Here is a 23177-nt window from a genome sequence, read left to right as displayed (position 1 = left end):
CTTCTTGCATCGCCTCACCCCTTTTTTATTCTTTTGTTTGTTTTGAAATTGAGTGATCTCCAAACTGAAGCATAGAAGTATTAGTGATGGTTTAGTTGATGAAGAGCCCAGAACGAATTAACAACTCTCCCCTTCCCCCTTCAGTGATACCATTCAATTTGGGATGGGAAGGAAATTGATAGTGATTTCCATCACAAAAAGAACTATGGAAAGAATGAACTACTGTCAGAATAAGAGTAATATCTTAAAAACCGGAGAGGGAAGCAATTGTGAGGGTTCTAACTTCTGAAAAGCTGCTCACAATACTGTTTTTCCCCCCTCTATATCAAAGCATGCAGCAAATTTATTATCTAAAAGACCCATAAGTGATTCGAAGCTGATCAAGATCCTTGGGTTCTTGTCAGGACCACAATCAACAACAGAACAACTGATAAAAGGAAAGAAGATATAATCTTCTCTTCCAAGAGATCAGACAGTTCAGAAGTGGGTTTTTCTTTCTTGGCAGGTTCAAGTATTTCATTGAATATTTCACTCAACAACGATCCCAGTGATTGGATCAGCTCCGCGAGCTTTGAAGTTGTGATGCCCATAATCCATTTCACTACCAGGGATCCGATGTCTGACTCCTCAGTTGAGCTTTGAAATTCTTCCCCTTCAGCTGTATAAAAAGAGTAGAAGAGTGAAAACAACAGCTTTTCATAAAACATGTGTACACCCTGCCCTTCCCGGACCCACTTGTGAGATTTCACTAAGAAGACTGAAACAATTGGACTCAAACGGGAAAAGAAGAAACTATACACTGCTGAGCATATGAATTTCCTTTTATTTCTCACGGTGAGTATAATGGTTACTTGCATATGTTGATTCTTAAGTGTTGCCATCTCAAATCCGAGCATTCAGACCTAGAAACTCCTTTAATTCTGACCAAAACTAAACTAAATCAGTGCACTTAATTAAATGTTTTCGTATAATAAGCAATAAAACTCCAGTTTGAAAAAAAACAGCTTAAGTCAATACTTTCATGCTTGTATCCATTTGTACCCTAATGAACAAAAAGGAAAGTGTTTACAATGAGTTAAGAATATGATCAATGTAAACCTGCACATATCAGTGAGCCTTTCAAATTCTGAACTGCCTTGTTGTTCATCATAGCTTCCCAAACAGCTCTATCACTAGCTAAGGAAACAACCAATCTCTACATGCAAATAAACTCCCTTCAGATACATATACATATACATATACATATATATAGATCAATGACAGACATATCAAATGCAGGAATAAAATGTCACACCTGAATTGGTGGTTCATTTTTAAGCATATGAAAAGCATCATAAAATCTTGCATATCCATGGGACTGCAGCAGAGTCGACTGATGTGGATTTAGCATCGCTTTAGGCCAATTCATCTCTTCTTTAGGATCATTACACCCACTCATGAAACTGCAAAAACAGTATAATAGATTCAGACAAGTAATTGTTAGATCATGCAAACTGGGAATAGTGTTGAAAGGCTCTAATTACCATACCATACTCTCAATTTTTTAAAATTTCGGATTTGGGAGAATGGAATTCTTTATCTTTTAATATTAGTGAGTTTGGAAGACTCATTATAGCTTAAATTTATCTTGCTGCCATATCAGCATGAGCATTAGCACATGAAAATATGCAAGGGGAAATGGATTTCAGAGTTGATAATTTAAACCATTCAATTAACTATCTATCCGATACTAGCAAGATTTGGCTTCATAAATCCTCTATATCTACTTTTCTCTCTTCGGTATTTAAAGATTCGGTCATAATTTGGCTTCCTTGAACTGAGTTAGGGGTAAGGTCCGTGAATACACTATTTTCTCCGGACCCATTTGCGTATGTTGTATCGATATCTACGACAAACTCACAAAAAGAAAGTTATTGATTTGTCAAAGCACTCCAATAAACTATCCCAAAAGAAGAAAAAAAGAATCAATTAGCTTTCTCATAAAAGCAAAGATGACTCATTTGATCATTTTACCTTTGGAGATCAGACATGGCCTTTTCAACCTCCCAGCTAGATGGCACAGAACCAAATACACAGTCATAAGGAGACCCTGTTGTTCCTTTCTCATCAAAAGATTCAATATCAAGAGTCTCAGTTCTTGGCTCATAATCAAAACACCGATTCTTGACCCAAGATTCTTCAAAGGATGTGTTACAAAATGATGACAAAGAATGGGGAGAACTGAAACTGGAAGAGTTGTTGGATTGTCCTACTGTACTTGTAAATGGTGTCAACATGGCTCCTCCCCCCATGTTTTGGTTTTCCTCTATCCTTTTAAGTCAACTCTCAGAAGTGAGATAGTGTATTAGTGTGGGCTGAAGATATCTACATCTTTCGTAAGAATCAAGAAAAAGGGAGATGTGTAACATTCTTGTTGGTGTTAGATAAGATATTTTAAGCCAATAATCTCGGATATTACTATATTTGAAACAAGTCACCACAGTCCGTATATGTAATCACAGCAAGTAAATTTAACTCTATGATAACCACAAATTAAAGTTAGGTTGGTTATTATCTTTTCTCTTCATTATGAATACATGATAAGAATGTTTGTTTTTGCTCTCTTTGATCATGTATCTTAGTGAAAAGTTTTTCCCTTATAATGAATCGGTGGTAATTTGATATGAATTTTAAATTATTTAATCTGAATTTGAAGTATGTTATTTTTCAAAATGTTATGAATAACGTGTAACGACATTATATTCACTTAAAGTATAAAGATATGTGAATAGATACTAAATATTTTAAAAAATATAAATCAATAATTTTTTTTTTTTATGTACAAAATAATACATTTATTGATTTGATATTGTACACGCTTGTGAGATAAATTTTCAATCTAACAGTGATGAGGTTCTTTATCTCAGTTCATAAAAGATATTCACACCAAACAGTTAGGATTATGAGTTGCCAAGTATAAACCTTAATTAAAGTATTTTGGTGAAGTGCTAAATTTTACAAAGACTCGAAAGTTATGTAAAAAGTAAAGTAATTTTGCAAAGTGCTTTTTTTTTTTTAAATTTTCGCTCGATGTGCGATACCCGCATTAGGATTCAATTATATCCGGATTGGCCCCGGAAGTTGCAATGCGAGGTAAAGCAGCGAGCAGGTAGATTTTAGCAAACGATTTGACCCGCTTCGAAGTGAAATCCGGCCCGTTTTTATTCTTCATAACAGCATTAAGGAAAAAACCTCCGTACATTTCTTCTTCACAGGAGCAAAATTTCCACCAGGGTTTTGGTAAAACCCTAAACCCCCAATGGCTCGGTCAGCTAGATCCTCTACGACGCGCCTACTCTACAATCTCTGCTCCTCCACCAAAACGACGACGCCGTTGAATCCTCAACACCCACCTCAATCCCCAATCGCCGCCTTATTGGCCGGAAACTTCCAGCTCCGCCACTACGCCGCCGCCAGCACTGCCACCGCCAGAGTGAGAGACGAGAAAGAGGCGGCATGGAGAGAGTCGCTTGAAAAAGTACGGAATATTGGGATTTCAGCTCATATTGATTCCGGTAAGACCACATTGACGGAGCGGGTACTGTTTTATACGGGTCGGATCCATGAGATCCATGAAGTTAGGGGTAAAGATGGAGTTGGTGCAAAGATGGATTCCATGGATTTAGAAAGAGAAAAAGGGATTACTATTCAGTCTGCTGCTACTTACTGCACTTGGAAAGACTATCAGGTATTAAAAAAAAATACATTCTTTTTCACCTTTAAAAGTTTTTACTAATTATTTTGATTGTTTATACTTGTTTATTTTCTTGCCAGAAATTGATTAGAACAGGGAAATGTGGTTGAACAAGAAATTTTTTGAAATTTGGTAAATGGTTGATTTATTGAAGCTGAATTGCTAAGAGTAGCTGAAGGGTGCATCTTGTGATCTATGAATGACTCCAGTAATCGTATTATTTAGCATTCTCTATTTGCAAGTTTGATTCTTTGATCTTAAAATTTCTGTCTAGACCTTCTTGACTGTCGAGAAGTATTGAAAATACATTTCTGAGGGAGGAGAATTGTGAAATTCTGAAAAAAGTGATTTTTTTTTCAAGTTTAAAATGGTATTTGAAAATTAGAGATGTGTTTGGACATGATTACAATTTGGAGCTGTTTTTGAATTTTTGTGAGTGCTTTTGAAGTGAAAATTTTGAATAATAGCCTTTTGGAGTTTTTCAAATTCCGAAATTCAACTTCAAGTTCATAGCCAAACTTTGATTCCGAAAAAAAGTGAATTTTTTTCCGAAAAAAAAGAATCTTTTTTATGGCCAAACGGATTTGGTAAAGTTATAGAGCTGATGGAGATATCTGGGGCTCGTTTTATGGATATCATTAACCCATTTTATTTAGTCAACCCGAGGTGGCCTAGGGACTCATGATTTTCCCAGTTGCTTCAGTGATCAGTTTTAACCAAAAATTTCGTTTTCTCCACAAGACAGTATTCAGCAACTTTCGATTTCCTTCTTCGGAGTACTAATCGTGGCTACTATGAGATTCATGCACTAACATAAAAATAAAAATTGAAGTGGTCCATGTTACCTAAATTGCTTGGACTGAGCCCACCTTTTGTTGCCTCTCACTAGAATAGGGATGGCAACGGTGCGGGGCGGGGCGGGTTTCAGGGATTGCAGGGCGGAGCGGGTTAGAGTATTTGCGGGTGCGGGCCGGGGCGGGTTCAGATTATTTTTTTAAGAAATCAGGGGTTGGGTATTTAAGTCTTTTGAACTGAAGACCTAAAAGGATGTTTCTCCGGTCTCTATACTCTCTACGTCGATCACAAACTCACTGACACAATCATGAAGTTGAATATTTTTCTGTTTACTTTAATTTTTTTTTTTTTTTATAAGAATTACAATTAACTGTTTACTTCTTTTTCTTTGACTGAGGGTACACTTGTACCTTTACCATATAGGAGTATTAAATAAAACACCTTTTCCAAATTTATTTGCAGAGCAATATTTTTTTTTTGTTGCACAATTAACTTTTTTATCCCAACATTGTGAAAGAAATTCAACGAGTGTATATGGCAAAGCATCATTAGCAGTACTTAAATAAAGTTTTGGTTTGAAGTCTTTCGTTTTTTTCTCTTTTATACCCTTTAACTCAATTGAATATTCATCTACTTCTTATAATTCACATCCGAAAAGGCGAAAAAAATGTTCGATCTGCTATGTGGCTTCTTGATTTTGTTTCAATCTGGCAGAAAATTCATTCTAGAAAAGAAAAAGAAAAAAAATATTATGCAGGGCGGGGCGGACTGAAAACAGCAAATTATGTACGCGGGGTGGGTTGAAATTTTTGCGGGTTTATGCGGGTTTGCCCCGCAACCGCCCCGCCCCGTTTGCCATCCCTACACTAGTGCGGAATTTCTTAGATGTTGGACTTCAGATTATGGCAATGTAATACAATCTGTGTTTTCAAATAGCTGGTCATCGGATCAATTTTTAAACTGTAGAAGACGCATGTTGAATCCTCTAGAGGTAGCAAGTTATACATTAGGGTTATTCCTACTGCAATTTAGACCAATCCGAATGGTCAATGGAACTTTCAATCTATTAGTGCTGGTTGGTGTTATCACCTACAGATTATAAGGAGGTAAATGAAGAAAATGCGAGGAAAATTGATTTCCCGTCATATTTTTGTTGTTGTTGTTGTAGCTGCTGGTGAATACACAGCAATGTGAAGAATATGCTTAGAGCATTTTGTGGGGTCTGCTAGAAAATGATTTGTCATGCCTATTCCTTTCTAGTATTTCCATGAATCAGTTCTCTGCTTTCCTTTCTCCACATTTCAGTTAAAGGGCTAATCTTGCTGAAGTAAATAATCAACTGAATCATAGTAGGTTTTTATTCGACATTTGTGCTCTATATAAAGAACATAGAGCAGCCATGGAATAAATGTCGCTTATATGAAAGTTTGATTTTCCTGCCTTTAGTGATAGATCCTTTATTATTTTGGGCAGGGAAAAACAAAAAGATAGAAATTTTTTATTTTCTATTCAACAAGGATTAGAATGAGATTGTTTTATTCCTTATCAATTTTTTGATAAAGGAATAGTAAAAATGTATTAGTTTTATTCTTTATTGTTATCCTATTGACGAGGCAAGTCAAATGAAACGGACAAAAATGAGATTGTCAGGACTGGTTAACAAGAGATTCTTGTTGGGTGCTTAGTTTATTGAGCTAAGTGTGACTGATCCAACCAGATAAGTGTAACATTATTGTAGCTTCCGCTTCCTATTTCTTTTCATGGGTTTTCACTAGGAAAGATTAGTATAATATTGCATGCATATGTTTTCTCTTTTCTGAGGCGAGCCCATTGTAATAATACTCAGTTGTTTACAACAACAACAACAACCCAGTGAGTTTCCACAAGTGGGGTATGGGGAGGGTAGAGTGTATGCAGACCTTACCCCTACCCCGAAGGGTAGAGATGCTGTTTCCGAAAGACCCTCGGCTCAAGAAAACGAAAAGAGACAAGAGAGACAAGAGAGAGACAAAATGTAGTACCATCAGCAGAACCATTGAGCAATAACAACATAAGAACTAGAAAATAAATGAGAAATAATAACAAAAACCAGTGAATAAAGCCCGATACTATGAAAAACGAAAGAATAGTGTGGACACAACAATAATCGTAGCAGCCTAGGACCCAACCTTATCAGACCAGCCTCCCCCACGGATGAACCTTATCAGCTACCTCCTATCCTAACATCCTAATGCTCGACCTCCGCACCTTCCTATCAGGGGCCATGTCCTTGGAAATCTGAAGCCACGTCATGTCCCGCTTGATCACTTCTCCCCAATACTTCTTAGGCCGCCCTCTCCCTCTTCTCGAACCCGCCAAGGCCAACCGCTCACACCTCCTGATCGGGGCATCCGGGCTTCTCCTTCGCATGTGCTCGAACCATCTTCAGTTGTAATAATCCTCAGTTGTTTGGTTAGTAGAATTTTTTTTTGGTCACAAGTTTCACCTGGTCAAATGGGCCAAAGTAACTCAACCAAAGGACCTCGGTGGACTTGGAATAAAAGACTTGGCAAAACACAACAAGAGCATGCTAATGAAATGGCTTGGGAGATTCGGGGAGGAAGATACCAGCCTATGGAAGAAGGGAAGAAGGTGGTGACTGCTAAGCATGGACTACAAAGCCACTGGTATACTAAATTCAGCAGGTCTCCTCATGGTGTTGGCCCATGGAAATACATCAGTAGCCTTTGGGAGGATGTAGAGGATTTTTCACTGAATATTTCATTCAAGGTGGGTAATGGGTTACATGTTAGATTCTGGAAAGATATCTGGTTGGACAGTCGCCCACTAGAAGATAGCTTTCCACTACTGTTTCAGATTGCTAGTAATCCCAACTCTACAATAAGTCAATACAGATCAGGAAACTCATGGGTCCTACTTTTCAGAAGGAATATGCATGACTGGGAGTTACGTAGTTTGTTTACATTGCGACTGGGAACCTTCACTATGAATGAACAGATCCCTGACAGAATCAGATGGGTTGGTTGTGACTCAAGTCCATATTCAGTGAAGATGGGCTACAGACTCATATGTGAGCATAATGGAAACATTGACTCGTAGCCTTGGAAGCTCATCTGGAAGACAAAGCTTCCAACAAAGGTTATCTGCTTTACTTGGACTACACTTAAAGAAGCCTGCCTAACTCAAGACAATCTCTGCAAAAAGAGCTTCCAGCTAGTAAATAGATGCTACCTATGTCAGCAAAGTTCTGAGTCAATCAACCACCTATTCTTACATTGTCCAGTGGCAACAAACATGTGGTATATGTTTCTTTGTATCCTGGGAATAAGTTGGACATAACCACAAGGCATCAGTGAATCAGTGGAAGGTTGGAGCAGTTGGAAAGTTGAAAGGGCCATCAAGAAAGTCTGGAAGATGATCCCAACATGCATTCTTTGGTGCCTTTGGCAAGAAAGGAATTGCAGATGCTTTGATGGCATTTCAACTTCTATACATGCTCTCAAAGGCAAATGCCTTGTGCAACTATTTAGTTGGAGTTTTCTAACACCTGTAAATAATGTAATTCCTCTTCTAGATTTCATTGGATCTCTGAGTCTAGCTTAACTCAGTTATATCCTTACTTTTGTTTTTTGAGTTAGCTCACTAAGCAGATTAAGTCTATTGTTGTAATGGAGCTAACTCAATTCCTTCTTGTAACTTTGCATCTTCTGGATGCCTGCAATGAAGAATCTTATTTCATAAAAAAAAAAAAGAATTCTTTTTTGGTAGATTTGTGGTTCCAGTTTTTAATTTCTGCTTGTTGCAGGTGAACATAATTGACACACCAGGTCATGTTGATTTCACGATTGAGGTGGAAAGAGCCTTGCGTGTTCTTGATGGAGCCATTCTTGTCCTTTGTAGTGTTGGTGGTGTCCAAAGTCAGTCTATCACTGTAGATAGGCAAATGAGAAGATATGAAGTTCCAAGACTTGCTTTTATTAATAAACTTGATCGGATGGGGGCGGACCCATGGAAAGTTCTTAACCAGGTCAGCTATGCATCATTGAAGGCCTATTACATTTCTAAAGTTTAATTCAAAGCTTATTTTCCTTTTAAGTAAGTTAAATTTTGTTGCTCTTTAATTTGTTGCTTGTTGCCAGGCGACATTTCTCTTGTTGCCTGGTATTTCAGAGAAATCGCAAGCAGCCAGGTTCATTGTCATCATGCGTGAAGGAACTAAACATGAATTTGAGTGCCAAATCAGTAGACCTCTAGAAAACATTTAAGGCGGGGAAGCCAGTGTGTTCATGCAGCGTTCATGCTGAGGATCATCGTCATAGTTCTTCTGTTAACTGAATTCCTTTATATCTGTCAATATAAAAAGTTGGACAGTTAGGTTGGGGTTCAGAAAGTCTTGTCTTTGTTATAAGCATCTGCTACTTGATTCACTGCTACCTCTTACTTTTTTGTGTGTGTTTGCCTGATTCTTTGGCAGGGAACACTTATTATTGTTATGGACCTCTATTAAAATGCTTTTTTCTTATATGCTGCTCAGCATCTTGTTATCATTGATATTACGGAAAAGGGCCAAAAATACCCCTAACGTATTGAAAATGGCTCAAAAATGCCCTCCGTTAACCTTTTGGTCTAAAAATACCCTTAATGTTTTATTTTTGGCTCACATATACCCTTGAAACTAACAAAACATGGATGATAAATTTTTGGCTCACCTTCCATCAGCATACCATATATTCTTTTATATGTGTTTTATACCACATATATAAATTATATATACACATCATAATACATGTAAACAAAAAAAAAATATACCATACATATTCTTTAAAGTTGTGTATTTTTACCACTATTATATAATTTATCATATATACTATTATAATAGAAAATATATAAGAACCATCAGTCGAAGTTATAACATGTTAAAATAAGGGAGCGGCTCCGCTCCATTACAATTTGCTCCATTAGATGTCAATATAGCTTTAAATAACTAACATGTGTCCTTGTTAATTTTTAAAGGATAAGGTTTTTTTATTTATTAATTCTCTAATGGTTAAGTTTCTATTGATAAACAAAAATAAATATGTGAATGGCCCGTCAACATCATGTTCTTCCCCATATATATATATATAAATTACTTTCTGGGGAAGAACATGATGCTGACGGGCCATTCACACATTTTTTTTTGTTTATCAATAGAAACTTAACCATAATAATAATAATAGAGAATTAATAAATAAAAAAATCTCATCATTTAAAAATTAACAAGGACACATGTTAGTTATTCAAAGCTATATTGGCATCTAATGGAGCGGAGCCGCTCCCTTATTTTAACATGTTATAATTTCGACCGATGGTTCTTATATATTTTCTATTATAATAGTATATGTGATAAATTATATAATAGTGGTATATATAAAGTATAAAATACACAACTCTAAAGAATATGTATGGTATATTTTGTTTCTTTACATGTATTATGATGTATATATATGTGGTATAAAATACATATAAAAAATATATAGTATATTGATGGAAGGTGAGCCAAAAATTTACCATCCATGTTTTGTTAGTTTCAAGGGTATATGTGAGCCAAAAATAAAACGTTAAGGGTATATGTGAGCCAAAAATAAAACATTAAGGGTATTTTTAGACCAAAAGGTTAACGGAGGGCATTTTTGAGCCATTTTCAATACGTTAGGGGTATTTTTGGCCCTTTTCCGTTGATATTATTTCTTACTTTGCTGCTTTCCTCTAGAACTTTGTTATGTGAATTCTGAATAACAGTCTAGCACATTGAAATTTTGAAGACAATCTCTTATACTTGTTCTGTTTCCTTCTCACACAGGCAAGATCAAAGCTTCGGCACCATAGCGCTGCTGTGCAAGTTCCAATTGGGTTGGAAGATGACTTCAAGGGTCTTATTGATCTCGTGCAGTCGAAAGCTTACTATTTCCATGGTTCCAGTGGGTCTGTCTCGAGCTAAAATATGTTTGTTAGATATGATTGGTACATTGCTCTACTTGGTCATATTCATTTTTGGCTTTTGCAGTGAGAAGATTGTCACAGAAGATATTCCTGCTAATATGGAAGCAATTGCTTCTGAGAAGCGGCGAGAGCTAATTGAAGCAGTTTCTGAGGTTGATGATAAGCTTGCTGAAGCATTTCTGAATGATGAGCCTATATCATCTGCTGAGCTTGAGGTCTGTACACAATTATTCAACGTTGTTTACAAGGAAATAACAACCTTCTTGTGGGGTGCTTTTGAGTTGTTGCTTTGAGAAGTCTACATTCTGTTTAAGACACAAGTGTTTCTTTTCCAAGTAGTAAATTTTGATAGATGTAATGGGTGGCAGGTAAATACGTAATTTCAATTATTGAGCGAAACTTGCAAGCTATGGTAATCATGTCGGGGATAGAATTAAAAGTGACTGTTTCCTGCCGCTTAACGTGGTCATTGTAGATCTTGGAACTATAGCAGTTGAATGCTAGGTGGGTTTTCAATTGAGCAAGCACAATGACGGAGATTTGGTGATAGTTTGAAAGGATACCTCCTTTCTTTCGCATAATGTTTTTTTCTGTACCATGTTAAATATGAGAGCATGGGACTGGAGTTGAGATGCTTTTGTGGTGGACAGGGTTATTTACCACAACTAGGTCAATTGGTTGCGAACAGATTTTTATACGACTATATGCTAAACCTTATCTTTTAACATGGACTATATAAAAGTGTTTAACCTACATTAATGTCTATAATTAATACAATAAGTATTGCAGTACTTGGTATTGGTATGGTAATGTACTGCTGCTGGATCTTTGAGTATTGACCTTATCTAAGTAATCCTAAGCTCTTTGGGACATCTATTCTTCCCTTACCTATTCTATAATTTTCTTTCTGTGTTCTCCAGGCAGCCATAAGGAGAGCGACAATAGCACAGAAGTTTGTTCCTGTTTTTATGGGCAGTGCTTTCAAGAACAAGGTGCTGTTTTGTTCACTGATTAACCTAATATGGAATGGACAATTTTGATCTGAAATTGATAATGGCTATATGGCTTACGTGTAGATCACTTAAGTTACATAAGTTTTACCTTAATTATTATTATTTTTTCCCACTGTAAACGCCAGGAGGTCAATGGTGTAATTTTTCTTCTAGAAATTACTGACCGCTTCCTTTTGTTTGGGTCAACCTCGTCAAATTGAAAATTAATATCAACTGAGATTCTGACTAGCTGTGACCATGTTATACTCTTCTCGAGACTGAATCCTTAATGATTACAACTGTGAGGCAAACAGTACTCTCTCCTTAATTCACTCTTGCGTTTGACTACTTGTTTTGTGGTAAAAATGTTCTCCTTGCTCGTGGTTTTTTATCCTATATTGGCGTATATCTTGTTCATGCCTGCTTGCCGTTCTAAAATTCCTGGTGTTGCTTGGCTATCTTTTCTCTGCTGATGCTTGATTTGGCACAATTTAATGCTCTATTCTGTTCTTGATTTTCAATTAACAATTTTCGGCCTGCCTTCAATTTCATCCATTCAAAGACACGTGTTGTAGTATCCTAAGGAAAGTGACCAGTTGCTGCATTTTATTGCCTTTTTTCCTCACTATTTTTACCTATCGTGTACAAAAGCCTTTTTCTTCCTTAAATGTATAATTCCCTTATACTTAAGTGGTTGCAATTTTACATCTGTACTTTCTGTTGTTTTGTGCTAAACAGGGAGTTCAAACACTTCTTGATGGTGTTCTCAATTATTTACCTTGTCCAGTTGAAGTTAGCAACTATGCGCTGGATCAAACAAAGAATGAAGAGAAGGTTAGTGGATAATTCTTTTCATTGAGTTCCTACTTTTTCCTTTCCTCCATGTACAGATGTAGAGACTAACGTCTTTTTGTGCTAATTTGTTGCTAGGTTACATTAACCGGAAGCCCCACTGGCCCTCTGGTTGCCTTGGCATTTAAATTAGAGGAAGGGCGTTTTGGTCAATTGACCTATTTAAGGTATATAAACTTATTTCTTGTGTAACTGTTTCTGTGTATGTGCACTTAGCAAGAACACACAATTTGACATAATCTTCCATCAAAGAATCTATGAAGGTGTCATCCGGAAGGGCGATTTTATAATCAACGTGAACACTGGGAAGAGGATTAAGGTGAGCTCAATTGAACTCATCTTTCTGATATGGAATCAGTCATTTTGAGCCAAAATATCTCATGTCAGTTTAGCATCTGAATGCATTGCCTTTGACCTTATGGTGATTTTAAGAATGTCAAATCAATTTTATATACATACTCACAACGATCTCTATAAATCAGAAGTGTATATTTGTTTTATAGTTTCACCACTTGAATTTGTTTGGTGTCTACTGGTATTGATATTTATTTTATTGATAGCCGATCCGAACTAGTTTGGATTGAGGCTGCTTTGTTACTCTATAAATGTTTTTGGAGGTTTTCATGGTTGCCGTGTTTACTAAATTCACAGGTTTATGAGACACCCTGCTTTTTCTTGGTTTTCTGGTCAGTTCCTGTGAAGTGTACTCTTCTCTGAACATTTCCAGCCTCACTGAATTGATAATGCTTTCTTGTTATATTCTATTCAACGAATGTTATTTCTGCTTATTCGGAAAAAAAACTTGTTTCTGCTTCACTTGTTCGCGAACCCATTCCATTGGCTTTCACTGGGATGCTGGTTATTCCTTATGCGTGTCAGTCGCCCTTTGTAAGAATCAGCTATTAGCACAAAAAAAGGAACGGAGAGTTTGTCCAGGTAGCAAGCCACAGCTGGGTTGAGAATATGGCCTCTCCAAAGGTATCAGCTTAAAGAAGATGTGGAATTGCAAAAATTTACTTGTGGGAAAAAAAAACTTCGTTGATACAAACTTATGAATAGGTATATATAGATACTTATCAAAAGAAAATTTTGGGTATGTCGATTCACCGTATTCGTATACCCTTATTAAAAAAGGTACATGAGTACGGTGGATCGGCATACCCGATTTTAAGCTCCTTTGATTTTGCGGCTGGTTGATGGGAGGGAGTTCAAAAGGAAGTTAAAAGTTAAGATTTGTTGTAAGGACCTTATGCAAGGGGAAAATTATCTGAAAAAACCTGTTCTCTACTTTGTGATATAGATACCAACATAACCTATGTCTTTGTTCGAATCATCCACTCAATCGTGTATGTGTGATTTATTTACGTGGAAAATATGCTTGCTGTTATTGCATACTATTAGAAAAATTAGTCTTATTTGTTATTCTACTGTTCTAATCCTAGGTTCAACTGAATTTCTTTTGTAGGTTCCTCGTCTAGTCAGAATGCATTCAAATGAGATGGAGGTTTGTCAGCCACGCCTTGCGCTTTTGACTTCTTGACTAAATTCATTTTATCTGACTATGTTGGACAATATATATTTTGTATTACTCTTTAATTGAATGAACCTTGGAGGAAATTTAAATAGATTTTAGTAGGGACAAAATGAATCTTTTGCATGGGTTAGCGGTATTTCTAAATTGGCCATCTTTCTTATCTTTGAGAAATGTATTATCAACTCTAATCATAGGATATCCAAGAGGCTCATGCCGGGCAGATAGTTGCTGTGTTTGGTGTAGATTGTGCTTCAGGTAACATCTTATTCTATCCTTAGATGACTTAGTGAGAAGAAGCATATATCTTTTCTTTATTATGTATTCTGATGCTTAGTTCTGATCCATTTGCAGGGGATACTTTTACTGATGGATCAGTTAAATACACCATGACTTCTATGAATGTCCCTGAACCAGTGATGTCATTAGCTGTTTCACCGGTTTCTAAAGACTCTGGTGGTCAAGTGAGTGCTCATACTAGAACCTGTTGTTCTGTTGGATCTACAAGGTGTGCACTCTATGCCATTGTTTTTTGAGCCTATTATAATTGTTGTCTCTTTTTGGTTGGCAGTTCTCAAAAGCTTTAAATCGCTTTCAGAGGGAGGATCCTACATTCCGTGTGGGTTTAGATGCTGAGAGTGGTGAGGTATGTTTTGTTTACCCCACATGTGGGCTCCATATTTAAAATGTTATGTGAATTGTCGATCTTATGGGGTGAGTCTCTCAATGTCTCAATGGTTTCCTGAGCAGACAATCATATCTGGCATGGGGGAGCTGCATCTGGACATATATGTTGAGCGCATCCGAAGGGAATATAAGGTTCATCCTCTTTTTCACAGATAGTTATTTTCGTCGTGCACCATCATTTGTTTGATCCTTTGATCCTTTTCTTACTTTCTCCATGTTTGTTAAGGTTGAAGCTCAGGTTGGAAAGCCTCGTGTAAACTTCAGGGAAACCATCACCAAGAGAGCAGATTTTGATTATCTACACAAGAAGCAAAGTGGTGGGCAAGGTCAATATGGTAGAGTAATTGGGTAAGTATAGATGTATATGTCATTTTGGTTAGTCCCTTTTTTTTCTATTGGGCTTATATGCTTGTTATGTGCAACTTATAAGGGCCTATAAATAATTACCATTAATTAAAGGAAGGGCAAGTGGAATAGAGAGGACTAATGCTAGTAATGTGATTTCCAACTTTCCTTTACCTTTCCAGCTAGCATCTGGAGATGAATTAGGCCCAAGATTCATTTCAGTTATAATTATGGCTTCTCCTTTTCTGCTAATATCTTGACATGAGCCAGTTGCAGCCCCTGGCAGAGTACTCTAAATTTTATAACTCTCCCTAGTCCCTCCTCCCCCCCCCCCCCCCCAAAACAAAAATCCCCTTCCTGCTTTAGATAGTAATTTAGAATGCTTACAGTTGGTGGCTCAATTACAGATCCCCGTGCATAGACTATTGTCTTGGGCTTGTATAATAGATAAGGTTTAACCACGAGTAGTTCACTAGTTCTTCTACATTCCCCCTCCATTAAATCTGGCCTAAAAAAATTAAATCTGGCATAACCAAGAGTATGTTTGTTGAACCTGAGAGAGTTGGTTAGGGAGGGGGAGTTAGCTGATTATATTTTCGTTCATTTTGTGGCATTTTTGATATTCATGTTTCCTCGATGCTTTATTTCTACAGGTATGTTGAACCTCTCGAACAAGGGTCAGGCAGTAAGTTTGAATTTGACAACATGCTTGTTGGTCAAGCTATACCATCAAACTTCGTCCCTGCAATTGAAAAGGGTTTCAGGGAGGCTGCCAATTCGTAAGTATTCTCTTCTAATTTCAACTATGACTTGCCTGGAGATTCTTGGATATGTCTGCTGCTTTTCTTCAAGTTAAGAATTTAGCCAGTACTGTATTATGTAATTGCTTTTCTTCAAGTCAATGATCTAGTCGGTACTGTATTATGTAATTGCTTAGGAACTATCAAAGCTTAGTCAATTCAAGATTCAGTGGAGATCTTCTCATGACATGCTTGCCTAGTTCCCTTTACATGTTTTTGATTGAGTACAAATCTGGATCTTTCTGTGTTCCAGGGGTTCTCTGATTGGTCATCCAGTTGAAAATATCCGTGTTGTTTTGACGGATGGTAACTCACATGCTGTTGATTCAAGTGAACTTGCGTTCAAATTAGCTTCCATTTATGCTTTTAGACAGGTAACACATTCATCCAGCTGATCGGTAGACAATTACTCTTATGCTTGCTTGTACCTCCAACTTCCTGCCCTTTCTCTCTTTTCTCAGCTTGGTGAGCCTTACCGAAGTTGCATATGCTTGCAGTGATTTAACCATTTCCTCATTGTGTGTCACTAATTTCATTGCAAAACAGTGTTATGCTGCAGCAAAGCCTATCATATTGGAACCTGTGATGCTGGTGGAAATGAAAGTCCCAACAGAATTTCAGGGCACTGTTACTGGGGATATAAATAAGTTAGTGAACTTCTTTCTGGGAGTATGTTATTAAGATTTGAGAAACTGATTTATGCTTTTCTAACCATGCTCTTCATTTTTCTTGTTTTCTTAATATCACAGGAGGAAAGGTGTCATAATCGGCAATGACCAGGAAGGAGATGACTCTGTAATTACTGCCCATGTATGTTTATCTTTCTTTGCTCTTTAAGCTGTATTTTCTTCAGTTGTATTTTGAATTGATTTTTGGTGCCTCTTGCTGTCAGTATATATTGTTGCTTATTTAATCATGTTCTCCATCCCCTTTCTTTGTTCTGTTTGGGTGGCTTTATGTGATTATAAAAATCCACTTCCGAACACAGGTCCAGCAATCAATCGTTCATGCGTTTTTTTAGGTATAGAAGTGGCTGAAAAATGGCCGTAATGCATATCATAGTGGCATGTGTGTGAAACTTAATCATCATATGTTAACGTTGACATCTTTCTTTTTACCTACTGTTCAGATTTCATTCGAGCTGTTCTGTACTGTTAAATTCTCTACCTTTCTGCCAGTTTAGTGCTACTACAATTGAGAAACTTCAGTTGACCATGCCTCTGTTTTTTCTTATTCCAGTTTGCTCTTTGCTTACCTCTACGAATACTCTTGCAATTTTTGAATCTCCACAGTTGTTACAAAAAGTTTGGATATTGCAACAATTTATGGATTGTGCATGAGTTATAAGTTGCAGAACCATCATCTTGCTTATGCTTTTTATGTTTGATGGGTTTCTCCTTTCTGTAAGAAGAAATAAAAGAAATACTAAACCTCACGAGGAATTATAAACTCCCAATTCCCTGTTCATCAGTGCTTTTGGAGTCTTACGTAGGCGTTTGGACGTAAATAATTTATTATTTGCAATTCAATGTTTGTTTTAAAATTTTGTCCATTATTCAACTTCAACTTGAAATAGAGAATCTAGTTTGAGGAGTATTTTAAGTGAAACAATGGTTTTCACTCATAAGATGTAAACTGTTTTCAAGTGCAATTCATGTCCAAACACAATTTCAATTTCCAAATACTTTTTTTCAACTTCAAGTACTTGTTTTTTCAACTTCAACTTCAAGTTCTTGCTTTTCAACTCCAACCAAGTATTTGTACAAATGGGCCCACATGTCACATTGTTATGTTCATCTTCCTTGAAAAATGTGAAATACCTTTTTATAATCTTATGGTCGAGAAATCATTTAGTTTAGCTTTGGAATTCGGTGGATAATGGGCATCTCTCCAGCCTTTCCACTTGAATACCATACTTGGTGCAACAACCAGGTTTCAAACTAGTTACCTGTGTCTACTACGCATCCCGACTTGTACTATCTTTGCTGTTGAACTAAAGCCCTGGGGGTAAAAGGTTTTTAATACCTAAGGCAATATTTTTTGCTTATTGTTGTCTTTTGACCAAGGGCAACACCAGAACAAGTTGGTGATCGGCTGAATCTCTGGCTTACCCTTGGTGAAAAAGAATACTCTGCACCGAATGATATTTATTGTAGCATTCTAGTATATGTGTGACAAAGTTGTGTGAGAAAGATGGATCATGCTTATTTGCTAGTGTATTTATCTAATAATTAATACCTTACGCAAACAATGTCTACAGATCAGTTTTCAGGCAAGGAAGATGCAAAGTTATGAGAACTTGTTATCTTGTAGATTCATGAAACTTCAAGAGCATGTTACTTGCATATGTTTGCTGCTTTGACACTGGGATACAACAACAACATTAACCCACTAAAATCCCACAAGTGAGGTCTGGGGAGGGTAGAGTGTACGCAGACCTTGCCTCTACCCCAAGGGGTAGAGAGGCTGTTTCTGATAGACCCTCGGCTCAAGCAGACGAAAAAAATAATATATCAGTACCAACAGCAGAAAGCATAAAAATAATAACAGAATCAAAAGTACCAGAAAATAGATGAAAAACAATAACAGTAGCACGTAAGAAAGGCTCGGTACTATGAATAGTGAAAGAGAAGTGTGGACACAACAATAACCACTAGCACTCTAGGACACAACCCTGTCAGACTAGCCTCTCACCTGGTGCGGAGTAGCAAAGAGCTCCGCTACCCCCTATCCTACAACTCTAATGCTAGACCTCCACACTTTCCTATCAAGGGCCATGTCCTCGGAAATCTGAAGCCTCGCCATGTCTTGCCTGATCACCTCTCCCCAATACTTCTTGGGCCGCCCTCTACCTTTCCTTATACTTGTCAAAGCCAACCGCTCACATCTCCTTACTGGGGCATTTGGACTTCTCCTCCGCCCGTGCCCGAACCATCTGAGCCTAACTTCCCGCATTTTGTCATCCATCGAGGCCATGCCCACCTTCTCCCGTATATTTTCATTCCTAATCTTATCCATCCTAGTGTGCCCGTACATCCACCTCAACATCCTCATTTCTGCTACTTTCATCCTCTGGATATGCGAGTTCTTAACCGACTAACACTCGGCCCCATATAACATGGCTGGTCTAACCACCGTTCTATAGAACTTACCTTTGAGCCTCAGTGACACCTTCTTGTCACATAGGACTCGAGATGCTAACCTCCACTTCATCCACCCCACCCCTATACGGTGCGCGACATATTCGTCGATCTCCCCATCCCCCTGTATACCCGACCCAAGGTACTTAAAACTGCTTTTCTTGGGGATGACCTGTGATTCAAGCATCACGTCCACGCCCACTTCCCTCGACTCGGCGCTGAACTTGCACTCTAGGTATTCTGTCTTAGTTCTGCTAAACTTGAAACCTTTAGATTCAAGGGCCTGTCTCCAAACCTTCAGCCTCTCATTAACGCCGCCTCGCGTCTTATCAATCAGAACTATGTCGTCAGCGAATAACATACACCATGGCATCTCCCCTTGAATATGGTGCGTCAGTGCGTCCACCGGGGCAAATAAAAATGGACTAAGCGCAGATCCTTGGTGCAGCCCCATAACAACCGGAAAATGCTCAGAGTCGCCTCCCACCATCCTAACCCGGGTCTTAGCTCCCTCATACATGTCTTTAATCGCCCTGATGTAAGCAACCGGCACGCCTTTCGCCTCCAGGCATCTCCAAAGAACCTCCCTAGGTACCTTGTCATACGCTTTCTCCAGGTTAATAAACACCATATGCAGATCCTTCTTCCTATTCCTGTAATGTTCCACCAACCTCCTAATAAGGTGGATAGCCTCCGTAGTTGAACGACCCGGCATGAACTCGAACTGGTTATCAGATACAGACACAGTTCTCCTCACCCTCTTTTCCACCACCCTCTCCTAAACTTTCATGGTATGACTTAGTAACTTGATATCCCTATAGTTATTACAATTCTGAATATTGCCTTTGTTCTTGTACAACGGTACCATCGTGCTCCACCTCCACTCATCCGGCATCCTCTTCGTCCTGAAAATAATATTGAACAGCCTAGTCAGCCACTCCAAACCTGCTTTACCCACAGTCCTCCAAAATTCAACCGGAATTTCGTCTGGTCCGGTCTCACTACCCCTACTCATCATACGCAACGCCTCCACGACCTCCTCAACCCTAATGCGTCTACAATACCCAAAGTCTCGGTGACTCACGTAATGTCCCAAAACACCTAGCACTATATCCCTGTCTCCATCTTCATTCATAAGTCTATAAAGGTAAGTCTGCCATCTCCTCTTAATTATTGCCTCTCCCATCAATACTCTGTCGTCCTCATTTCTGATGCACCTCACTTGGTCCAGATCCCGAGCCTTCCTCTCTCTTGCCTTGGCCAATCGGAAGAGCTTTTTATCCTCGCCTTTGTCCCCCAGTTCCTCATACAGACGAGCAAACGTAGCAGTCTTAACCTCCGTGACCGCCAACTTCGCCTCCCTCCTAGCTACCTTATACCTCTCTATGTTCGTTCTTCTCTCCTCCCCGTTTGTGCTCCCTACTAACCTCAGGTACGCCGCCTTCTTCTCTTCCACTTTACCTTGGACCACTTCATTCCACCACCAGTCGCCTTTGTGCCTGTCAGTGTATCCTTTCGAAACCCCTAACACCTCTTTTGCCGCCTCCCTAATACAGTCTGCCGTCGTCGCCCACATAGCACTCGCGTCTCCGCTACTCCTCCAGGCTCTTACTATCGATAACCTCCTCTCCAATTTCTGAGCTTTATCCTTAGTCAAGGCTCCCCACCTGATCCTCGGTCGTCCTCGTGCAGATCTCTTCTTTCTCTTAATCACGATACCGACGTCCCTCACCAAGAGCCTATGCTGCGTCGCGAGGGTCTCTCCCGGAATAACCTTGCAGTCCTTACGCAACCCTCTATCACACCTCCTAAGTAGGATGTAGTCAACCGGGGTCCTCGCCACCGTACTTTGGAAAGTAACTATAAATAATCTCCTCCATTCCTAACCCCAACGCCAAAGCCTCCATGCACCACGCCATAGCCATCAGAAGTCGACCCAATATGACCATTGAAATCTCCTCCTATAAATAACCTCTCAGCAAGCGGGATACTACGCACAACCTTATCCAACCCTTCCCAAAAGCGCCTTTGACCTCATCCAAGCCTGTATGCGGCGCGTAAGCGCTAATTACATTTAGAGTGCACTTCTCAACCACTAGCTTAATGGTCATTAATCTATCACTCACCCGCCTGACCTCTACCACCAACTCTCGAAGCTCCCTGTCCACCAAAATATCCACTCCATTCTTACCCTTCGTGACTCCAGAGTACCACAACTTATACCCGTCCGCATCCCTCGCCCTCGATCCTACCCACCCAGTCTCCTGGACACAAGGTATATTAACCTTCCTCCTCTGAAGAATCTTTGCTAACTCTATAGACTTACCCGTCAGTGTTCCTGCGTTCCATGACCCAATTCTCAACCTAGATGTTCGCTTGTTCCCCTTGCCTCCCGTCCCACCCCCTGTGCCCTGCCCTTCCCCCCGCCCCACCCGAGGACATGACCTTACTCTACCATCCCATACCTCAGCCACTATACCTACGGCAGACTAGGGAAAATCGCTAACCCAAAAATAGGCAAAAGGCCAATCTAGAAGAAAACGATAAGTAGCTATAGGTACACAGATATTATGATTATACTAATGCGACTGAAATGGCACCAATTTAACTAATACAACGAAGAGAGAGAGTGAGGCAGGAGGTACCAACTCCCGACAGAAGAACCTGGATATTTGCCGCCTTTGCTGCCACTTCTTCACGACTATCGCCGGAAAAGGTCACCGGACAGTTGGACGTAATGGCTATTGCTCGCCAGAGCCGGCTGAAAAGTTGTGGAACAGGGAACTTCTGAAGAGACTACTGTTGCGAGTGTGTTACTCTGTACAAACTCGCCGGAAACCCTAGATCTTTCTTCACTGTGCTCACACACAAAAGAGGGGGGGAGAGGGGGGGATATAAAAGATGACAGTCACCGGCTCTGTGCAAGCCGCTGGCGTAGGAGGGAAAACGGGTGGAGAAAGGGATATGGTGGAGATAGTAGAGGAAGGAGAGAGGGGGATGAGAGAGAGAAAGGAGGGGGTAGAGAGCGAGAACTTGCCTGACGCCGGTGTCGGAGCTTGGCTTGTCACCGGTGGTGGCAGAGAGCCGTTAGGCACAGTAGGGCGTGAGAGAGAGAGAGAGAGAGTTAAATGCTATTCGAAACTGGGATACAATAATTGGCTAATTGCTAATTTACATGGCTTCTAAGGGTTCTCAAAATTCATTCTTTTCAGCTTTGGAACAGTATGCATTAATTCTGAAAGTATTATGACATGAGTAAATCATTTCTGTCTTCTGTTTGCTGAGGCAATACTGTTTGTTTCTCAGGTCCCTCTCAACAACATGTTTGGGTACTCAACGTCTCTACGATCAATGACACAGGTCAGTAATTTTGTTTCCATTTTCTCAACAAACACTTTTATCAAAGAAAGGGAGAGAAAGGACAGAGGTGATTTCAAACTTTTTAGCTTTTGTATTGATGGTAGGGAGTGAAATGAAGGCAGGAGAGAATATTAATTTTGTTTTCGTCCTAAAGTGGGTGAAAACCTAAAATAAGTAAACACGTTCTGATGAAGCTTTTGTAATGCCAAAAAGATTACTAATGTGAAGAATATGTCATTAAGGTGCTAACGTGAAGTGAGTCGGTCACCAACGTTGTTTTCATCCAAAAGTGGGTGAAAACCTAAAATAAGTAAAACATGTTCTGATGAAGCTTTGTAATGGCAAAAAGATTACTAATGTGAAAAATATGTCATTAAGGTGCTAATGTGAAGTGAGTCAGTGACCGACATTCTTTCCTGTTCTTTATATTCAATCAAAAAACTAAGTGTACTCCTCTCCTCTAAATTTGTTTTCTTCTTTTCTTTTTTGCCTATTCTCATTTTTTTTCTTCTTTTCCTTCCTTTCAATCCAAAATATCCGTACAATGCGTAGTGTAGAAATTTGTGGTACCAATCCATGCTCTCTTTGCTTAGTGAAAGCCATTGATATATCGAACATTTTTTGTTTCACGCAGGGAAAAGGTGAATTTACAATGGAATACAAAGAACATGCACCTGTTTCAAGTGACGTGCAAACACAACTGGTTAACACATACAAGGCCAGCAAAGAAAGTTGATTATATGGTGTGCCTTTGAAGCTGCTCCTACACTTACATCCTGTCTAATAATTTCTATAAATTTGTCTCCTTGGGTGGGCATGTTGTGAAATCATTAGGACCAGAACTGGTCTATCAATTTTGGTAAGCTGAATAAGACATCAACATTCCATTATGTATACAAATAATTATTATAAGTTGTGTATCCCCCTTGAAAAAGATTAACTGTACATTGATTTTACACG

At 38.8% G+C, this 23177-nt stretch overlaps 2 protein-coding genes across 3 annotated transcripts; one reads left to right on the top strand and one right to left on the bottom strand.

Annotated features, from left to right (window-relative positions):
• Positions 1 to 206: 206 nt before the first annotated feature.
• LOC107810238 (uncharacterized) lies at positions 207 to 2405 on the bottom strand. Its single transcript, XM_016634995.2, has 4 exons — positions 2014 to 2405; positions 1295 to 1442; positions 1099 to 1195; positions 207 to 658 (listed from the first exon to the last, which is right to left on the bottom strand). The coding sequence occupies exons 1-4, from the start codon at positions 2289 to 2291 to the stop codon at positions 381 to 383; spliced, it is 801 nt and encodes a 266-aa protein (XP_016490481.1). The 5' UTR covers positions 2292 to 2405; the 3' UTR covers positions 207 to 380.
• Positions 2406 to 3193: 788 nt separating this feature from the next.
• LOC107810234 (elongation factor G-2, mitochondrial) lies at positions 3194 to 23151 on the top strand. Of its 2 annotated transcripts, none has more exons than XM_016634990.2 (20): positions 3194 to 3727; positions 8334 to 8555; positions 10371 to 10492; positions 10575 to 10725; positions 11431 to 11502; positions 12241 to 12336; positions 12433 to 12521; positions 12607 to 12673; positions 13820 to 13858; positions 14083 to 14143; positions 14240 to 14349; positions 14457 to 14531; positions 14636 to 14704; positions 14799 to 14920; positions 15571 to 15696; positions 15971 to 16091; positions 16264 to 16364; positions 16467 to 16527; positions 22164 to 22217; positions 22852 to 23151. In XM_016634990.2, the coding sequence occupies exons 1-20, from the start codon at positions 3299 to 3301 to the stop codon at positions 22951 to 22953; spliced, it is 2289 nt and encodes a 762-aa protein (XP_016490476.1). In that variant the 5' UTR covers positions 3194 to 3298; the 3' UTR covers positions 22954 to 23151. The 2 variants fall into 2 exon arrangements, with proteins under 2 accessions (XP_016490476.1, XP_016490477.2); XM_016634991.2 differs by lacking the exon at positions 3194 to 3727 and adding an exon at positions 7928 to 8086.
• The last annotated feature ends 26 nt before the right edge of the window (positions 23152 to 23177 follow it).

Source organism: Nicotiana tabacum, chromosome 19 (assembly GCF_000715075.1).
Source record: "Nicotiana tabacum cultivar K326 chromosome 19, ASM71507v2, whole genome shotgun sequence".
Lineage (NCBI taxonomy): Eukaryota > Viridiplantae > Streptophyta > Magnoliopsida > Solanales > Solanaceae > Nicotiana > Nicotiana tabacum.
Note: the sequence above shows the minus strand (reverse complement) of the source record. Positions and strands in the feature narration are given on the sequence as shown.